Source organism: Psittacula echo (assembly GCF_963264785.1).
Source record: "Psittacula echo genome assembly, chromosome: Z".
NCBI lineage: Eukaryota > Metazoa > Chordata > Aves > Psittaciformes > Psittacidae > Psittacula > Psittacula echo.
In genome coordinates this window covers 57,253,827-57,275,353 of record NC_137742.1, presented here as the reverse complement: position 1 = coordinate 57,275,353, position 21,527 = coordinate 57,253,827, and the positions used below count along the sequence as shown (strand labels likewise).

Sequence of the window (21,527 nt, the reverse complement as noted above, 5' to 3'; positions counted from 1 at the left end):
TGTATGAGGGGGGAATGGGGGACAGGATTGGCAGTGACTTCCTCAGAACAAGGGGTTGCATAGTGAGTAACTGACTTCTGCTTGCTGCATCCCTGGCTAGAACTGCCTGATTCGCTTTCAGATTATTTCAGTTACTGAAGGGTTTTTAATTTGCTTTTACTTAGTCCAGGAGCTTGGAAGCCACTTAATCCTTGTTAATTCAATTAGTATGTAAGTAGACATATAATTTAAGCCCTGATGCCTCTGGAGCATGCCAGTCTTTTGAATCATGTTTGTATTTAGCTGCCAGCATCTTACACCAATTGCTGTATTGTGTGAGGTTCCTATAGGTAGGGGTTTCAATCCAGTATAAAGATTTTTATTTCTAACACAGGTTATTTAACGCTGAATATTATCCGGTATCAGTGTCCTTACACCTCTGTAAAGCCCATAGGAGTAGTGTGCTGCACTTAGCTGGTCTTAACCTGTTACAAGAGTAGTACACTCTGGTGGTGTGAGTTGAAATGCTGGTATCAGCTTTTGAGTCATAGGTGTCCTCCCATGAGCTGTGTTAAAGCACTGCTCTGGGGCAGTGTGGCAATCTCCCAGAAAACAGGGGCGTGAACATCCGTTCAGGAGTGTTTTATTGTAGGGAATTACTAAAAGTGTCTTAATCTTACATTTAATGTTTTTTACAGTGGTGTTTCTGTGCTTAGTAATCTGTGTAACATTGATTGGCCAGGCTGACACATCTTCTGTAGCAGCTGGAGAAAAAGTGTGCCCTGCTGACAACTGTGCACATGTGGCTCCTGGGCCCCTGCTTCATCAGCTGAAGGCACGGAGCCCTGAGGTTTCCTAATGAACAGATGGGAAGGAACTAATGAAAAACTGATCCTCTGCTTTCCCCTTCCACACTGAATGATGTGTCTAGAAATGCCATTTTCATTTCTACCCTGTTGTCCCTCTGTGTAATTGCTAACCAACCTAGCAGAAAAGTGAAATGCTGTGAAGACTGCTGGTGTTCAGTAGCCAGTACACGTACTCTGTAAGATGATGTACTGCAGAAATAACAAGGCAAATGTCTTTGTCCTGGGTGAGCTCAGTGACAGAAAGCCTGTGATGCTTCCCGTCGTGATAACTGTGGTGACTAATGCTTGGCAAGTCTTCCATTTTGGTAAGTTGGAGAGTTGATTAACACCAAAAGAGGCTTTAGCTGGTACAGCCTCTGTCAGTCGGTCAGAATCTGAAGGGAGCCAGTGGTTGAACGTTGTTTGATGGCCACAATGCTGTAAAGAGCAATAAAAATGCAGGTTACAAGAGAGCTAGAAAGCTACTTTCTGAAACTACTGTTTGATTTTCCCCATCAATTCTTTAGTTTAAAATTCGCTGTGATGTCTGTAGCTGGATGAGTGCTCATGTGATTTCTCTCAAGGATCTGCCAGCCTTGTGTACAGGCAATGATATTGGTAACATTTGTCATTGTTTGGACTTCAAGTCCTAGTAACGCGTGTTTGTGCTGATAATGATGCTAACTTCTATTTGGAGCCTGCATTAAAAAGCAGTTGAGTAGCTAGCAGTGACTTGCTGTTAGAACAGCAGGGTTGTGGTAAGGAACGAGTCACTTTTGCGTCTGGAAAGTAGGAGGAGGAAAGCAAAACCAGGGAAATGAGTATGAAATAGCCTTCCCCGCGCCACCGGTCCTGCTGACACCAGGTGTCAAATGTGCTCACAAGACCAGAAAGCTCACAAGACCAGACAAGACAGAACTTTCCTTGTAGCATTGCTTTTTCTTCTTAAGTGATAACACTGAAGTCAGTATGCATTAACTGTATAAATATATACATGTATATATATAAAACCATGTATTAACCATGCCTTTAGACTTATACTTGTTCCTGAAATTCACCTATCAGTTGCTCTGTAGCTGCACGTTTGGGCGAATTCACTGGACCAGAGAAATGACCACTTCCTTCACCATGTAATGGTTTCTCTTTGAAAGGAACACCTGAGGGAGACTCAGATTATTCCTTTCTACCTCAGTAAGTAAACTGTAATGGATTTTTAAAAGCATGTTTTACTTTATGTCGGATTATTCCCTCATTCTGTTTATTACTATTTTTGTAATACCAAGCATTACATTCGTGTGAAGGCTTTGTCCCCTGGGATTATCAGCTCTTAAACTCTGCTAAATATTCTTCCTACAGCAATTCATGTTACATTAAACAAGAGAAGATTAACAGCATTGGCTAGATCACTTGCAAGTTTCAATTTTTGAATCTCCTTGGTATTTGTCAACTTATTTCTGCAAACTTTTTATTTCTTCCAATTTTCTTTTTCTTTTTAAGTTTACTTTAAAAAAAAAAAAATAAATCAAATCCCACCTGTATTATGTACTTTAGACACAGAATCAAGTAACATTGAGAAAATACAGCATGTCGTTTTGAACAAAACCCTTCCTGTTCCTTACCTCAAAGGGAGAAGAGTCAGGCAGCCAACTAGAAAAGACAAGATGAAACAGAAGCCGCTGTACCAGTTCAGTGTGTTTTGATAGATCTTGTTGTAGACTGTAGATGCCACTACTCCTGTGGTGACTAAAGACAACTGCAGCAGGACAAACACTTTACCTGTAAACCAAGAACATAGTTTGTTACAGGGAGAAAAAAACAGCTGTGGTACATCTTGATGAATTCTGGATCCACCACTGTGCGGGAGGGCCGTGTGGTCATTGCTTCACAAGCACCAGATAGCATGAGCTTGTACCTGCTTCTGTTCAAGATCAGAATTTAGTGCCTTTTCCTTCTTTTAAGCTGAAAGATGAAAGATTCAACCAGCAAACTGCTTAACCAGTCTAGATGTAGAGGTAACTGCTTGGAAGACCAGCAATAAGCTGGGCACCCTTCTGTTTCTGTAGTGGTAAAAGGGGGAAGGTGAAGTAACCCATCCTGCTGGGATGTGCAAGCTGGGAGCAAGGTCGGTGCTATACAGTGGACTTGCTGCCCTGGCAGCTTTCTCCAGCTGCACAGCAGTGGCAGCCACCACTGAAGGGGACAGCACTGCTACCAGAGGCTGCTCTGCTGCATGGCCCTGCTCCAGAGCCTATCTGCCACTGTAATAGGGTGCAGCCTGCGTGGGTCAAGGTGGAGTTTAAAAACAACGTCAGGATTAATAACTGTGACTAATTTGGGGTATGAGCTGCTACCTGTGTGGCGGGTAGGAGAGTTTGCTATGGAGCACGGTGAGGAATTAACTTAGTGACAGAGCAGTGTTGTGTTCATATGTTACAAGGGAAAAGGAGTGCTGTAGGAACATGTTTGGAGGAGACATGAACAGCCAAGGTTCTGAGGTCTTACTTGAATGCGTGGCTAGTCCTGTCTGTTGTGTCTAAATCCAGCTCATTGGGGTTAAAAATGGTAGCCTTCAATACAGTGTTGTAAAAGACATATATATTACTGTTTTCTAATGCATTTTTTATATAAAATAATTTCTGCTCCTGTTTACCAATAAAGGCTGATTTTTATGCAAAGGTTATCCTTCGTTAGTTAAATCATAGTCTGACAGGAGTAAATTGCCAGGAAACACTTGAAGATGTGTTTAGAGAGCATAACTGAAAAAAAAAAAAAAGATGAAAGAAATCCCCCCTTTCCAAAGCTGGAAGTAAAATAAGTCAAATATAAATGGTGTAAGTATCACAGTGCTGCAACGCAATGCCTTGCTTCTCTTGTTTTTCCCTGGAGTACTGTGTTTCTGAGCAGTACCTCTGGTGTTTTCCCTGCCTTTGAGCTGCATGCTGATAATCATCTTTAGAAGCATGTGCTGAAAACTGTGTGGGTAAATGATGTAACTAAGGACAAGAAGTTCGGATGTGACAATCTTGTCCGGCAAGTTTCTCTGCTCCTCCCTTCCCATTTGTGGTACCAACTGTTCCAGTTTTATTATGCAGAGCACAGATTGCAACAATAACTTACCTCTCTCTTTGTACCTTAGGCTGAATGGAGGGATTTGAGGGTTTTTGACTGGTAAGACAACCAAAGCACTTACCGTAAGATGATCCTTCAACATGCTTGGATAACATGGATCTGATGGTTGGTAAAGGGATGAGGGCAAAGAGCATCACTGCCCGTGCTGCAATGCAATGAGCATGTGGTTATCATCATTACCTGCTTCTTGTCTCCCAACACAACCACCACTGAAGACTATGAGCCTACGGCTTGGGCAGAGCTTTTGCTGCACTTTTTCTTGTCCCTTGAGTACCAGAAAAAAGTACAGATCTTTGGTAGGAGTGTAGGTCCTCACTCCACCCAAGCAATGCTCCCATCAGCTGAGGCACTTTGCCCAAACCAGCTGTAGTCTCTTGGTCTAAGCCTGAAATCCCAGTGTAGATGGAATGTAGCACTGTCCTTTGAGGCAGAGACACTGATGATTTGACTCTAACCAGCAAAGAGAGCATCCCATGCTACACGGCTTTGACGTGAACAGTACCCTTGTCACACTACAGCTGTTTTCTATTTTGGTGCTTCTGGCTTTCAGTATTTTAGGCTTTTTCTAGTGTGAGAACTTCTAGGGAGCTCGAATTACCTTCCTGTCAGGGGAACCAGCCTCTGTGAAAGCTTGGTCCATGTCTAGTGTACCAAGGTGTTTCTGCAACGAAGGGAACAAGCATTCTGCACACTGCGTAGCAGCATGTGTTCATGATGGACTTTAAATATTAAAAAAACCCCCCCTTTTTAATTCTTTTCATTTTCTTTTGTAATGATTTCTTCCCCAGCCTGATTGCTGAAATGAATAAAATCTTGTAAAAAATTTCACTCGATGTTTGACTTAGTACACAAATATAATCTTTGCCTTTAGAATAACTTTGATTTTCAATTTCTTATTCCCTGTAGGGGCAGACAGATAAAGCACTTCAGGCCATTTCTCTAAGACCTTTTTCTCTTTCTAGAAGAAAAACCTCAAAGCCATACAGCACACAATACTCTTTTAGATATGAATTATCCATCTCTTTGCCACAATGGATGCAGTTCTTGGATTTTGCTTTCTGCATCCCTGCAGATGCTACCTGATAAATATAAACTTGCCTTTCCTTTGTTGTGGGATGCTGTCCCATATGTTTATACACAGTTTGAGATTTGTACGCTACATTATTGTGATATTTACTTGCTAAAGTAGCTCCAGTATTTCACCATTAAGTTTCCCATCAGGCATAAATGCCTTAATGTAACAAAAATAAATCACATTTTAGGATGTTTGTTTAACAGGAAATCTTTGCCAGTTTTTTTCTGTTGTAGCCATAAGCTTTATCTCACAAGAAGCAAGTGCTTGGGTGACATGATCTAGTGTGGGATGTCCCTGCCCATGGCAGGGGGGTTGGAACTAGATGATCTTAAGGTCCTTTCCAACCTAAACCATTCTATGATTAACACAGTAGTGTGGTCAGACTATCAATAGCCAGCAACAACTCCCACTCCCCTGTGGTGTGAGCATTGTTCTCCTGCCCTGATCTGCGCTATGACCAAGTGACAAATTACACGTCAACCAGCCTTAAACTAACCTTGGCAGGAGCGCATGCCTCCTCTGGATATTGTAGCGTGTTGGGTGTCAGAGTACAAAGAGTGGGGATAAGGGACTGATAATGAAGCCCTCTTGGGCATTGCTCCTGTGACAATCTGTCTAGCTCCCTGCTCTGAAACTCACAGTGAAGCAGACCAAAAGCCCTTCTTCTGATGCTGAAACACCCCGACCCCTTTCTCAGGATGTACTTGCTTGTATGAGTGGTTGTTTGACTCACCAATGTAGAAAAGGAATGTCCACCTAACGAAGGCCATGATGAGGATGCCAGCACTGAAGGATACCACTCCGATCATGATCATGGTTATATCCTTCAGGTATTTGGAAAACACAAGCACACCCAGGAAGCTGGTGATGAAGATCACATGTCCAGCAGCATTGCCATGGCCGATTTGCACAGCGTTCCAACTTAAAGGCTCCCTGAGCAAGAAGAGTGGGAGTACGTTCATTGCACCAACCACAGCAAGGTCGTAGAGGATTGCTGCCATAAACAGCATGGTGAGGATGAGTTTTGAGGGGGATACTGGAGGGGAGTTGCTGCTCTTTGTGTGGGCTGGTAGCTGGCTTCCCACCTCCTCTGCACTCTTGGGTTTGGCTGGGCAGGAAGCTGCTGACTTGGGGACAGTCAGGACAAAAGTGCTGTAGAGGAGGCAGAAAGCATAACAAGCGATGCTGCAGCTCACCAGCACAGTGCCCTCTTGATAGCGGTCACTGAAGCCAACAAAGAGGTAGCCAGATGCCATGCTTCCCAGAAAGCCAGAGAGGCCATACACCAGCTCAATAATGATGAGCCGAAGGGACCTTTTGGTCTCGGAGGAGCCCAGGGATCCCAAAGCCATGACACCTGCCCAGAGCGTGGTGAAACCGCCCGTCAGCCCATTGAAGGCAGCAGCCCCGTACATCACCTCTATCGGCCAGCCCAGCAGGATCAGGAGGAGCAGGAGGGTTTTGGAACCCAAGTAGCCAAGAAGAGGGAAGCAGATGGGGATCTTCCGATGTATCCTGTCCCCCAGCTTGGACAAGCCATATGCTGACACCAGTGGGCTCAGGCCCAGGACAAGGTTGTAGATGATATAAAAGTTAGAGACGGCCTTTTGCTGAGCATCTTCCAGCGCATGGGAAGAAGCGGTGATGTTGGTCTGGTTGTAGTAGTTCTTCACCACCAGCAGCAGTGCCGTGTCGTAGAAGGCGCTGGCCAATTGGGAACCTGCAACCACGGGCTCAATCCACGTCCTCATCACTGTCACCCCCACCATGCTGCTGGCGACCTCCTCTTCTTGGGGAGAGCTGTTTTCAGGGAGATGTGCAGGAGGAAATGGCTCTTCAGAAGCTCTGCTCTGGAGGCATGCTTAGGGAGGAGCAGCAAAGGGAAGAACAAAAGCTGGGCTGCACGGGATCAGAGAGTTGTGCAAGAGATGATCTGGCTGGGAGGCTATCTGCACCTCACCTTGCTACACACACTCACACACGCACATCCCTGCGCTGCTCTGATCCCCGGCTCACAGACAAGAGGCTTTTGTACAGCTGGAGAACGCCCTGTGCTCACGAACTGCTGCTGCTCCTCTTCCTGGTGTGGTTTCAACAGAGGTCAGATGACCCAGGGGAATTTCTCTCTCCCAATTTAGGAAGTGAAAATGATCAAGTAATTGCTGCAATTTGGAGTGATGGTTTGGGGTTGGTTTGGTTTGGATTAGTTTCCCCTCCCCCCCACCTTTTGGCATCTTCACCTGTCTCCAAGTGGCTGTGGGAGAGGAGGATGGCTGTGTGCTTTTACTCAGGTAATCAGTGAATTCCCCTTACCACAAGCTATTTTTCCTTTCTTCTACACACACATGCTGTTGGCTGTTTTGCTCCTAAGTGGTGCTGTCTGCCTTGTTGCTGCACTGTGCCCATTATGTCATTGTTGTTTCAATAACTCACTCAGGAAATTACACCAAAAAGAAACTAACACGGACAAAGCCCGGTTTTGGTAACCTGCCTCCCGCAGCTGCCACTCTGCCCGCTGTGTCCTTTGGCTTTGCAGTGTGGGAATTTCCAAGAGAAAGGAGAAAAGTCCCAATTTATCCAAAGGCATCGGCAACCGCTGCACCGCAGTGATCTGAGCTGAGCTGGAGGCTGGGACCGGTGAGAACCCACCTCTGGGGAAGTGTTCTCCAGTCCCCGCTCCTGAGGCCGGTAGCTGTGCCTCTCTGCAGTGCTGGTGCCACATGCAGCTTTGCAACTTGGCAGTCGGCATCTGATATTGCTGCTGCCCAGGGGGATCAAGCAAAGCGACTCACCCCAGCCGGCTCCGGGTGCTTGTGCGTGACTGCAACAGGATATGGTGCAAGCAGGCTGCCAGCTCCAAGGAAGATGCTTGCAGTCCCAGCTGCAGGAAATACTTGGGGGATATTTGGCAGCCTCAAAAATGCTAACTTAAATTGCAGTGATCTCATTCTGCACTGGCTTAATAAATCATAACAGGCAGAATAACAGTCTGTTCTAGGAAGATTTATGATGATTAGTTTAAAAAATAAATTAATGATTAATTTGCAAGAACAATGTTAAAGCCTCCATCTGTTACACTCTCTATTGATTCAGGTGACATTTACTCAATGCCTGTGTACTCATGGCTCAAGAGTTTTATTTTCTCATTCTTTGGTCAGTTGTGCAATAACTTTTTTTTACATTTCAATTCAAGGAAAAGAAGTTCCAATGAGTAACAGGGAAAGGAGTGGGGAATTGTCTGCTAGAAAGATTTGCTGCTAGGCAATTCCAGTTTCACCAGAGAATATGTTTTCTGGTCAGGCCAAAAGACTCCAGAAGCCAGATGTAAAATATAACATGGGTTGTGCCAACAGTTGGCTTTTTTATCATTCTTTCCCTCCAGATTTTCTGCAGAAGGTGTCCAGTTTCTTTCAGATTTTATTCAGAAGTGGGACAAGTCTTTTTCTCCAAACCCTGGAATATTTCCAGAGGATGGAAATTCCAGACAACCTGAATGAAAACCCCACAGTATCAGCCTATGACCAGTTTAAGCAACAAACTCAAACAAAGGAAATGCCATGTTTTGCTTCACCCAGGGAGCCCTTTCTCATCCACCAGACATTAGAGGGAAAGATTCACGACTTTGTCCCATTCAAGCTTCAGTTTGGGACGTTGATTATCTTGGAGTACAGAGGTATGTTACAGGCACTGTGCTTGAGAGATTGCTGATCTGCTCAACTCTTAAATAAGGGATATTTTTCCTCCACTCTTTGTTGCATGCACAGGCTGCCTGGCTTATTCATCAGACACTCTTGACAACTAGGTGATACGATTTTATGCTTAATGCTATTCGGGCCTAGATAGCTAATGACCTGTGCTGAGTGCCATTAGTGATCATTAGTCATCTCGTGAGTTACTTACATGTTACATTACTTACATTAAGTGTGCTTTTTAGAACTAGTTTTGTGGAAGGATAGAATTTCATGTCATTAAATGCAGAACAGTGAGTGCTAAAGTAAGAGTTTAACACAGGCTCCGGGATATTTCCAACTGCAAAATACTTTTCATGAATAGCATATTCATTTGATGCCACAAGGACTTCAAAATTACTGTTCTCTAGCATCATCTTTTCCATGAAGCCCAGTTCTCAAATTGCTAATATTTATAGGGACGTTTGCATCCACTTTAAAATATGCTGGTGCCGCATAAACACAGTGGAGCCTTAAGAGCCTGAAGAGAGTGGCCGTTGACATTTAAGAAAAATGCATGCATTGGGTCACAGAGTCTGTTCTAAAAGCAAAATTACACTCGTGTAGCCTGTTGGAAAAGGAACACACTGTTTTAGGGCATTCCTCTCTAGAGCTGCCTTGCCTTGAGGCCCCTCAGAGGCCAGGTCAGCTCCGTGCCTCAGCAGCTCTTGTACATTTGTCAGCCTGGCCAAATTAAAGTGTTTAATGTCTCCCTGTGGCAATGTTATACATTCCTATGTGGTATTAGTTTTCTTTTTCTTTTCTTTTTTTTTTTTTTTTAACCATTTATGATAGTTTTAGCACTTTTTCTGTCTGAATAGGGTTGCTGTAGGGATGTCAGTATGCTGGGGCAGCCAGGCTCAGGCTTGGCAGGTACCAGCATTTTGGAGCTTGGTCTCCAGGACTGTTTGTCTGCAAAGGTCCTTTTGACATCCAGGACTGCAATCCAATGTGGGTGCATAAGCCTTCTTCATCCCCCTTGCCTAAGCCTGCTGATGGGATCTATGATTTACAGTCTCTGGCTGGCAAGGCATTTCACCTCTGAGGTGGTAAATGAACTGTGTAACTACTCCTCCTCCTTGGTACACGCTGATCATCCTGATGCACATGGAGGCTTTGTGGCAGTGGCAGGGCAGGGCAACATGACTGAGGAGTAGGAAATGCCTGGTTCTGAGCCCAGATGGAGCTGTGATCACGTTACAGCATTGGAGAGCTGGTTGAAAACACTGTGGAGAAGCAGCTATTTCAGTGATGACCTGTTTTCCTTCAGAAAATACATCTGCATCAGAAATGACCACAGACTGTAATGACAAGCTATGCTCTTTCTCTCTGTGGTGTGGGAAGCTGGCTTCCTCACTGACTGCATTTAATTATATATTGTCCCTGTCATCACAAAGCATGTGGTTTTGCTTGCAGAACTTGGGGAAGATAGAGGGAGAGTGGAGGTGGCACAGAAAGCTGGGTGCAGAGGACAGGGGGAGCGACTCGTGGCAGCTGCTGCACTACCAAAGGGATGTAGCATCCTGGTCCAGGGCTGTTGTCTTGTGGGATCCAGAGCTGCTGCTGAGAGATGCTAACGCCTGGATATAAAAGGCCACCTCAGCAGCCCTGTTTCAGGGGCTCTAGAAAACAACCTCCAGGCTGTTAGGAAACTCTTAGCACTGGTGTCAGTGTCTGTAGCACGACATTGCTGTAATAAAATGCAGGACCGTGCCCTTAACAGGTGTAGCTGGAGGTGTTTCATACACTGAGACCCCTGGAACAGCAGTCTGGCATTCAGGAGGTGCAGCACCACCAGACATGTGACATCGATCACCTATGGGGACATCTACTTTCATGTGCTCACCAGAGGATGAGGAAGCCCAGGCCATAAATAGGCAGGGTGAGCACATGGTGCCTCACTCCCCCATGCCTTGAGGCCTCACGTGTTGCCCCACACAAGCAAAGCCCAAGGCAGTGTGCAGCCTGCAGAAAAACTGGAGAACAGATCTGATGCAGGGAGAGACCTCATGGGGTGCGCTGGTCTGAAGCACATGAGGAAGGGTGACCCCATGCCAGGGTAGGGGAGGTCCATCAGCCTTTCCCAGAAGCAGCTGGCTGCCCCACTTTGGGAACATGGGAGAGCTGGAAGCTGCAGCTCTGCCTGGTTTCCTTTGCGACAGACACCGGCTGACCAAGCAGCACCAGAAACCTGTGCTGCCACGCTTCCACCAACAGATGTAACCTTTCGTCTATTTTTCTCATTTCAGAGTTTCCTGCTTACCTGGTTGTAGTCTCCTGTGGGCTGCTCCCTCTGCTGGAAAGACGAAAACATCCTCGACACGTGCTTTCTGCTGACCTGGCTTCTCTTTTTCCTTAGCTTGAGGAATTTAGGCATTTAATAGTGCTGACAGTATGCCTTAACTCTGTGTCTTAACATTCATCCTCTGCATGGAAGCAGGAAAACAAGCTTCTTGCAATACCTGTGCCCCATCAGCACAGAACAAATCCTGCTGTAGTTCTTAGATAAGCCTTGTGCCAAATGATTCTGTGTGTGCACATCCTCGTTTTCATTAACATCAATGTATTTTTTACATTGTTGTCACGCTGCATAGGTTTGGTGTGGGGGCATTGCAAAGCTCAAGAGTGTGCGGGCAGCAATGGACTTGAGAAATGGGATGAAACAAATATCTTAGAACTACAGCTTGAGCAATCCTATGTTAAATAAGGCAAAAGTGGATAGTCTGGAAAAAGGAAATAACCGCAGCAAAACATGACTATTAAGAATTTTCATTACTGAACGAGCTACAGTCAATAATCCACAAAAACCCCGTTCAAAACCAAACCCTGCTCCCCGCCAAGTGCTCTCCAAAGCTATTTAGAAATACTGTTTGTTGTCTACTTCACAGTTTAATTTGTAATGTAGGTCTAGAAACTTGCGTGGCAATGGTACCAGAAAGCCTACAAACGGATTTAAGTAATAATAGATTTGTGAAAAGGCATTAAGGGTGAATGAAAGCTCTGTAGGAGGACTGTGTGAGTGAATTTGAGTTAGGCTTTATAAGATTGAAGAGGAACTGTGTGTTAAGGGTGGACACGAATCAGAGCAAGTCTAGACACAGACAATATTGGAAAGGTTAAAGTGCCAGATAAAGGAGGAAAAAGAGATAGTAAGCCACTCATCCTTGTCAAGTGAGAGGGAGGAAGAAGAAAAGAAGAGCAAGTGAAAAGGGAGCACTATGTTTTTTAGGCTGATAGGACCTTTGCCAGGTAACTCATCCTTTGACAGGTACAATTAAAGGGAATGAGTATCTCTCCATAAGTCTGTAGCTCCATGGAGGTGGGAACAGCAGCAGGCAGGGGACACCAGGACAGTTGGGAGAAAAGGGACAAATACACCTTATTTCCCGAGGTGAGATGTGGGAGCAATCAAAAGCATCATAAATGCTTAAAAATAGAGACTCTGCCTTGTGCTTCCTGTGCAGCGTAGTGCTTCCTCTGGAGAGGAGGGAAGGTAAAATATTTCTCTAAATCTTAGTTCTTCTGGAGACATCCTTGCCTTAACATCCAGCTGTTTGCACCTGGCAGATCCCAGGTTAGCTCTCTGCATGGCTAAATGCATGTTGTGAAGGCAGGCAAAGCAAGCACTGAAGCCATCACCTGCAGTAAGCCTCAGTGACATTCAACCCCAGACACTCAATGCTGCTAGATGGCAATTTGCTCCTCACAGCCTCCCTCTGCTCGCTCTGCTGGGCTAGGTCCTGAGCACGGAAATTGGCAAGAAAGATTATCTATGATTTTATTCACTTGAATATTTAACATTTCAGGCTATTTTAGTCACAACATCCTGTCAAAGACATTCAGGTCTTTTGTTTAAAAACCACAAGAAGCTGCATACGTAACCCAGAAGCTGCAGATGCTTCAGTCACTCCAGCGACATTTGGGAGCCTTGCCATTCTGTTTCCAAGTGGCAGCTCTTCCACGGGGGGGGGGTGTGTGTGTGGGGGGGGTGTGTTTAAGAACCACTGCAGTTCAGAAATAAAAGCCACAAGGAACTCGGCAACAAGCTCTCAAACCCTCTCCTTGATTACAGAGCGCCATCTGCTCAGCGACAGGCAGCTCCTCCCAGGGACCACTCCCCAGCGTGGTTTCGGAGACGCGGTTGCGTGGCAGTGCCTTTCACCGTGCTCACTGCAGAAAGTCCCCAGCGCTGACGGAGGACTTGAGGCAACCTGGTATCACGAGGTGCGGATGGTAACAGGGACAGCCCTGTGTTTTTGACAAGTGCTGCAGCCACACCTGGCTAATCATCCAGGTTGCAGCCTGAGGGTGGGACACTTGTTTGGAGCTGGCAGGGTGGAGAGGTCCCTGGGACGGGAAGGGAAAGGCACCAGCATCCTCCATGAGGGTGGCTGGGAGGCTATGGGAGACCATGTCTGTATCCACTTTGCTGCAGGATACCAGTGGAACGTGGCACCAGGGGGGTAATCTTCAAATGAGAGAGCAAAGGTGTGCCTGGGTGGGCAAGCTGCAGCCCCGGTGCTGGAGGAGCCCTCCCTGCAAAGCAGCAAGGGCTGCTGAGACTCTGCAACCCCATGCAGTTGTGTCACCTCCACTTTACACACAGGGAAGATGTGTCTGGGGCTCAGACCCACGGCTCTGCATTAGGCAAAGTGCTCCTGGGGAAAGCTCCAGGCTCTGGAGAATGCTCAGGTAGACAGGGCAGTGCAGGTCTCTGCATCTCCTCTGTTACTGAGGAGAATTTTAGGGTCCTGTTGCAGCTGCAGGACATTTGGGAGTTAAAGAGGGGTATTCAGTAAAAGGTACCAAGGAAACAAGAAAGTCCAGGCAGCGTTCCAGCAATATTGTTGCTACTAACTTTTTCGAGGCCACAGTTCTTCAATGTCTAACAAGCAGGGATAAATATAGAATAGTAAATTTTGATTTGTGTGGCAAGACAGCTGCTAGTACTGGTGTTTGCTACTCCCTTGCTGCTTCCTTTCATCACTTCATTTCAGCACACACACAGTTCAAAGCTTTATTGAGCCAAGACTTCACTTTTGTGCCCTGTTGTGTCATTGAGAATTGCCCATACTTGTCGAGAGCAGCGCTGCTTTTTCCCACTACAACCTCTGCGGTCCCTGACGAGTTCCTTGGAGGCTTCATACCTCCTGCTCACCATGCATGGGCAGTGGGGAAACATCTCCCAGCCACTTTGCCCATTTCAGCATGGCTTTGCACAGGGCACCTCAGTCACCGGTGGAGTGCCAGTGATGCCCTTGAAAGGAGGACTCCAGCTGCAGTCACCTCCCAAAGGACCGCTCACCTCTGATGAGCTTCCTTTCGGGTTGCAGGACCTGAGACACTCTGTTGTTAGCAAGAGGACACAGCTGAGGGCCATGTCAAGTGCATGCTCTTCCCTCCAGAAGACCTTGCTTTGCTTGCTCTGCTGTAGGTGAGGGCTGCAGGGCTTGAACCACACACAGGTGATGTGGGCTCATACCTCTCATAGCCACGTGTGATGCACTTCCACATCACCACTTTCCAAGGGTCAGAGGCTATCACTTTCTAGGATTTTGTGCTGGATGTCACATTCAAGATGCCACTGGGAGCTGTGACCAGTGACCAGTGAGTCTGGCCGTGAGTTTTCAGGCACCCTCTGCAAGGACACATAGCCTAGGGCAGATGCCTACAGCACAAACTAAGGGTGACCTCCCTGATATTTAAAGCCACCCTGATTCAATACTTCTATACAGGAAAGGAACAAGAGATTAAACAAGATTTGAAAAATAAAGCCCTTTTGGGCTTTATTGAAATGCTGTTTTGATCCTTTAGTACTGGAGCATCTCAGTAATAAATTCCTTGGAAACATTCTGCAAGCTTAGACAGACTATATTGACTTATCTTTTAATTTATAAACTCAAAGAGTCTGCATGTCAATAAATTATAGGGCGCATGAATAATGATGTCAGTCAGCTATTTCCTGACTCCCTTCTGCTGAAGACTGACTCAGTAAACAGTGGCCAAGTAGGACAGCTGATCTCAATCTTGTCCTGTACCACCATAGTCTAGACCTGGCAGCAGATTTACAGACAGCTTGGTTAAATATGCTTTTTGCCATACAGCTTCCATCCCTGCTCAAACGCTGTCTGAGCATATTTTCAGAATATGCTCAGGAAATGGCTCCCGGCATGAAAAATTCCCATCAGCAAGATTTTCCCCTGTTAATCTTTCTCTTATCCACTGTTCATACCACTCCACTCTGACCTGCATTGCTTACTCCCCTTTCCCTCCATTCCTGACAGAATTTTTCACTTTCTTTGTACATCAAGTCCCACAACTTGCAATAACCTTCTCTTTAACAACAGCCCTCTTCATTTCATACAAGCTTAGTCTGCCTTCTTTGTAGCACTCTGTGGCTAGAGCTTTGCTGTTTTCCTCAAACACAGCATTAAATAAAAGCTGTAATCATGCTCCTTTTTAGCATGAGTAATGCAACCAAGAGAAGGTTTTTGTTTCACCTGGCTCTCCTCCAATAACCTTTTAAGTCAACCCCACTAACATACCCTCATCATTTTGTAGTGCATTGGCACAAGTTCAGTGGGCAGCTGAGCTCAGTGTAGACCTCAAAGGACAAGGTCAATAGACGTATTTAGGTATCTAAGTGATTTGGTACATTTGGATCTGGTCCATTTATGGTTTATTTCACAGGCCTTGGTTTATCCATCTTCCATGGGATGCTTTGTCAAACAAGTTCAAATCTAGTTAAGTACCTGAGGAGAGGAAAACAGCCTGGGAGGAAGCCTGACTAGGGCTGACGGAGCGTTGCAGTGGCCGTCAGTCATGGACTTGTGACTGGGACTTGGTTTGATCAAGGGTCTTCTCCTTCCTGTGAGGCTCAGTGGGAGCAGGCGGGATACATGAGCTCATGGGAGCCGTCCAGTGTTGCTGCCCAGAATCAGCCATGCTTGGGTGCAGATAGCACCAAGAATGGAACACCAGAGAGTGAGGAGATGGCAGAGATTGGGAAAGGGTAATACTGTGTAATAGATCCACTTTGGACCAGTGCTGTACACCAAAGCCATGCTCCTAGAAGCAAACAAGCCTTACCAGGGAGTGAACAAGAGCCCTACTTTAGCGCCTTCCTTCTTTCACTTCAATTAAGTAGGGCTGAATACTTTCAGCCTCCTCCACACAATGCAGCTGCAGGGGTGACGAAGCCACCCAGCAAATCAATTTCCACTGTGTATCAGGAAACTCCACCTTCCTTCATGGAGATGATGCTTTGCAGAGGCATGAGCTCTTCTCTCCTTTCTAATCACTGGTTATCTATTTGCAACACTTGAAGCACCCATGTGGGTGCTGCTTCACCAGGGTTATATCATTAACTAGCATTTTCATGGCTTCTTGTGTTTCAGTTGCAGCTTGAGATCTTGATGCTCATTTTAAGGTGAGGCTGAAAGAGTTCAGCTTTCCCAGATGCTACGAAAGGAAGAAGTGCTTTTTGGGGTCATTTGTACATAAGCAGCCTGCTCCACTCTGAGCCACAGCCTCTTATAATAAGTGACACCACAAGGGGGAGTGCATTGCCGTGGTTTGCCTGCTGCGGCCCAGGATGAAAACCTTAGGTCTTCATGGAGCTGTTTCCAGCTTCCTGTTCTTCCCCTCTGCCCTGCATACACCTTCAGCCAGCAACAGTTCCCACAGCAAGAGTGCAGCACAGCCCCTTGCAAAGTGTTTTGTATACCCCAGCCACAGTCCTCCACCAATCTGCCTGCTGAGGCAACAGAGTTTGCAATTATTTCTAGCAAGGGCTGGCTGGGAGGTCTGGTGCACCTCAGAAGCTTGTAGAGGTGGAGACCCTATAGGGCTGTATAGGACACTGTGCATGTTAAGCACAGCAACATTTTCTAGGGTCCCCATTCCAACTATTTCCCCCTGAGAAGCTCGCGAGTTCACAGAAGCACAGAATCATAGAATAGTTTGGGTTGGAAGGGACCTTAAAGCTCATCCAGTTCCAAACCCCCTGCCATGGGCAGGGACACCTTCCACTAGACCAGGTTGCTCAAAGCTCTGTTCAACCTGTCCTTGAGCACTGCCAGGGATGGGGCAGCCTCAGCTTCTCTGGGCAACCTGTGCCAGTGGCACACCACCCTCACAGTAAAGAATCTCCCCTCTGTCAATGTAAAGCCATTCCCCCTCCTCCTGTCACTACAAGCCCTTGTAAAAAGTCCCTCTTCAGATTTCCTGTAGTTTCCCCTTAGGCACTGGAAGCTGCTCTAAGGCCTCCTCAGTGCCTTCTCCAGGCTGTACAAGCCCAACTTTCTCAGTCTGTCTTCTTAGGAGAGGTGTTCCAGCCCTCTGATCATCTTCATGACCTCCTCTGGACTTGCTCCAACAGGTCCATGTCCTTCTTGTGTTTGGGACCCCAGATGTGCCATGACTCTTTCCCGAATGTTATTAATCCCAAGAGGGCTTGCTGCGTTAGTAAAACGAGTGCTGTCGTAGTGGGCATAGCACTGGTAGGGCCTGGAGACTGACCAGTCAGCACATCTGTCTCGGGTATTAGCTGCTCCCGGAATTTGGGTTCTAGGGGACATCCTTGGAAATGAGGGTCTTCCCATGCTCAGTGCAATCTGCCCTCCAGGTGTCACTGTTGCCATAGAATTCTCTGCCATGCAATCCTCCCCTTGCAGTTCGCAGTAACAAGAGGATGTGATGGAGTAGCTTTGTACACGTTTTTTCTTCCTTCATCGATCTTGCCTCTACTGTCAAACTTTAGATTGGAACAAGGCCCTAAGCATTTCCAGCTCCGGATGGCGCACTGCCCTGAATTCACTGCAGAGATGACACATGCCTGGGACTGAGGAGGAGCTCTCACACTAGTGCCACATTTAGCACTGTAAAAGCGTTCCTCCTGGAGAACTCTGAGATCAGGATTACGTCTTGGGTTTTTCTATTGCTGCTTGGGTTGTTTGTGTGTTTTGTTTGATTAATTTTGTTGTGGTTCCCCTCCCTTTTCCCCTTGTGCTATTGCTGGTGTGACAGGATAGCCCCTTCCCCTTGGTCTTGTATCATGGGGAGCAATGGGATGCTGCTCCGTTTTTAAACTGGGGAGGAGCGCAGGGGTGGAGCCACACACTGCTAATAGTTTCCTGGACTGGCCATCCTCGTCAATTCAGTAACTAGAACATAACTGAAAGTCATCTTTAGTGCTAATGTCCTTGCTAGCATTTGTAGCAGTGGTCCTGCCTAGCCCTGCCCCCCTGCCCCCCCCTGCAGCTCAAGATGCTCTGACTTAGCTTCCTCACACTACAGACTGTTTATGGGGGTTCTTCTTGTTTTTTCCTAGCTGCCCGTTCTCACTCACAACTGCAAACACTGTAATGACTGCTCTCCCCTCCACTTAGAGCAGTTTAGTCAAACACACCTCTGCAGAGGGCTTCCCTTGACTCCCCATTTGCCTTCGTGTCGTGCTGAGGCCTTTTAAAGCCACCTACAACTATTACAGGCACAACATCCCCACCTTATATGAGACTACACCAGGAACGATGGATAGAATGGTTCTGCAGCCATTAACTACTCTGCAGAAATACTTCAGAGCTTGGTGCATGGCATTTTGGCTACACAATGGGGTAACTGGGATTTTAGATGTCTAAAAAGACATCTTTTTTACATGTCTACCAGTAGGAACACAGTACAGGAATATGCTATCCCTCTTAGCACAGAGCAAGGAAAAGCAAAGACAGGCTATTCTGCCTTGAAAAGACAATAACCTCTTTTCCTTCATAGAGACCATAACTGGTGGATAAATTTTCCAGCTTGCTTTCTAACTGATTTCCTGACTTTCAGCTATCTTTACTAACAGGAAAGGAAATCAATACCTGCCCTTTCTCCTTAGTGATTTCTGATGTGTGCACAAGGGAAGGCAGGGTCCATGTTACAGTTAGGTGGACGTAGCCAACTCCCATTGAAATCATCGTCCCTCGCCTTCTCCTGTGGGCTGTGGAGCAGGGTTATAATTTAAGCCTGGCTATTCCTGGCACAAGGAGGAGCAGAGGCTGACATGAGCCTGCTCAGTTCAAAACAGCTCCTTGCAGCCAGTGCACAGCTGCCAGGTACCCCTTGCACTGGCATCTTCCAGCTCTTGCAGGCAAATGTGATGGCAGCTTCCTAACAGAGGTGAGGGATGGGGTCTCTCCTGGTCTAGCTGACCGTCAAAGCGGGGTGAAGGGCTGTGGCAATGGGGAAGCAGCTGGAAGAAAGCATTAGAAGAAAGCCGATGCAATCCGTCACAAAGCAGAACTACCTTCTGCAGCCCTGCATAAGCATGTTAAAGGGAAGTGAATACTCAGGGATGCCCTTGTATCTGCAGCTGATACCAACTGACTGGAATAAAAGAGACCTCTCCTGCCTCTAGGCAAAAAGAAAGAAGCAGAATCAAGAAGCAGGGGAGAGAAGACCAAAGACTGCCTTGGGAGGTGGGACGCAAGCCACTCTCTTCCAGCCATGTGCTGCTTGTGGGAGTACACGTGAATAAACAGGCACCTTCATAGAAACACAACACAGGTTTCTGTTTTAATGAGAAAATAATTATATACTTGCATTGTAGGCCTCACAGTCACTATAAAACAGAAGCAGGATAACATTTAAGTGGTTAACATACAGAAAGCCAGGTACTGTTGAAACTGGTTGATAAGTCATGACAAGGAAGCTGCCTTTTGGTTGCCAAACATGTCAATGCTACTGTATTTTCCTTCAGATAATGTCAGTACAGAGCAAGATGAAGCCCAAACTGGCAGCTTTTAAAAAAATTGTTCAGAAAACCTGCACTGTAACTCCAAACTGATTATAATCACAAATGCTAATGCTTAACTATTTCTCAATGCAGTTTCATTAAAACCAGTCTTTGCCACGGGAAAGGATCTGAGCGCTTCTGTGGAGACAAAGTTAACTCTGTAATAGTGCTCTTGTTGCATTTGATAGTTATATAGATATGTATTACTGGCATATACTTATAAACACCTAAGCTTGGTAGCATGCAAATGAAATAACAGAGGCAAGTAAACTGCATCGCACTCGTGTTACCACAGCGCTGAATGTGTGCTGCTGACTATGCATGTCCATAATTTCTGGAAGAGAACAAAACTCTGCTGGGTGGAAAGTTTGGCTTTCCTGGACCGATACATGCAAATGCTTTTGCCACAGGGGCCAAAAGCGGATGTTTCTGGTGCAGAGGACTCCTGCCTGGCCTCTCCCCATCACCGCATCCCCTTTCTAGGGGAATCATTTAATTTTCACTTCAAAGACTCACGGCTGATTGTGGTGGGAGGGGAGGATGTGGCAAAGCCTGACGAGATGTCTTGTGATGGGTGATCAATGTCACTGGCTTCCAGTGAGAGAGCAGGAGGGGAAACAGGCCTCCAGGTTAAACACAATAAAGATGCAGGTTCTTCGGAAGGCAGCGCGGGGCTGCCCTGGTTTCAGGGCAATATTGCGGGAAATCTGAACACCATTGTTTGGCGCAAGACCACCTCACTGCAAGTGCAGGGGCCATCTCTTCTGCTCAGGAAACGCCCTTTTCCCCAGTCTCACTTAAGCTCTCTCCAAGGGTGGAGGGAGCCAGGACTCCTCTTGGTACTCTTGGTACAGATGCACAGAGGTCATGGAGGCTCCGTGATGTACGATCTCACTACAGTGCTGCACTGGTGGTGGTGCTTTTCCTATAGTCAGGCATGAATCACATCTGTTCATTACCATGTCTGAACAATGGGTCCACTTCATTAGGAATATAATTCCTTCATAGGGTGCTTTGCTATGCACCTGGGTTTAGAGAGCATCCTTGAGATAAGCTCGCTGCCCTTATCACAGTGAATGCTCTTCTGTATTCTATTCAATAGCACTTAGGGAGACAATTGACAGAATTGAGTTAACACGTATATGTAATTGTATTTGCTACAATTCCCTGAACATGAGCCTCAAAATGTTAAGTGTCCATGGACAGAAATCACAAGCTGGAGGAACTGAGGTGGGGAGGCGGTGGTGTGGGGAATAATTTGGTTGCAAGCTCTGTGTTTGTTTAAGAAAAGCACCAGAAGTATGTTCACAGTATCAGTACTTATTTTAAATGAGCTCAGTGTTTCAGGATAAAACAGCACAGAAGGTCATGAAAACAAGGAAAGGCTTAAGGGAGGACCTGGCTAATGGTTTCTTAAAAACATGTCAAAATAATAATTGTTTATAAAAAAGACTGTTTTATATAGAAAAAACACTCAGTGTCTTTTTTCTGCCACCTCCAAAACTTGTTGGTTTCTAGTCCAGAAATTATGGTTCCCAGTTGTAAAATATGCCTATAATATTACTTGGTGAAAAGAAAAAAGTAAACCCGCAGTCTCTACACTACATACAAATACAAAGCACAAGAATAAATACCACATTTCTTTTCCTAATTGTCAGCTTACAAAACTGGTCAATACTTTGCAATCGTGACTCATGCAAATATGATGTTGGGTCAAATTTTAATATCACAAATACTGCATTAACTCAGTGCCTTGTTTTTATATCCCCGTTCAGGAAAAAAAAAAAAAAAAAAAAAAAAAAAGAAAAAAGAAAGAAATTAGCACTCACCCCTACAGCTGGTAAACAGCTTTGGAGAAAATAATCAGTACACGCACTACCACACGGTTCCCGGTATGCCAACCTCATGCACGCACCTGCACACACACATGCACACACGCACACATGCCTGCACGCACACACAGATCCACACTAATCCTTCACTGATGATCC

General features: G+C 46.0%; 1 protein-coding gene across 1 annotated transcript; it reads right to left on the bottom strand.

Moving 5' to 3' along the window:
* Positions 1-1,207: 1,207 nt before the first annotated feature.
* Positions 1,208-6,800, bottom strand: SLC46A2 (solute carrier family 46 member 2; the record flags this gene model as incomplete). The annotated part of the gene is made up of 4 exons (XM_080638323.1): positions 1,208-1,265; positions 2,447-2,603; positions 4,018-4,101; positions 5,765-6,800. The coding sequence occupies 4 exons, from the start codon at positions 6,798-6,800 to the stop codon at positions 1,208-1,210; spliced, it is 1,335 nt and encodes a 444-aa protein (XP_080494449.1).
* Between the last annotated feature and the right edge of the window lie 14,727 nt (positions 6,801-21,527).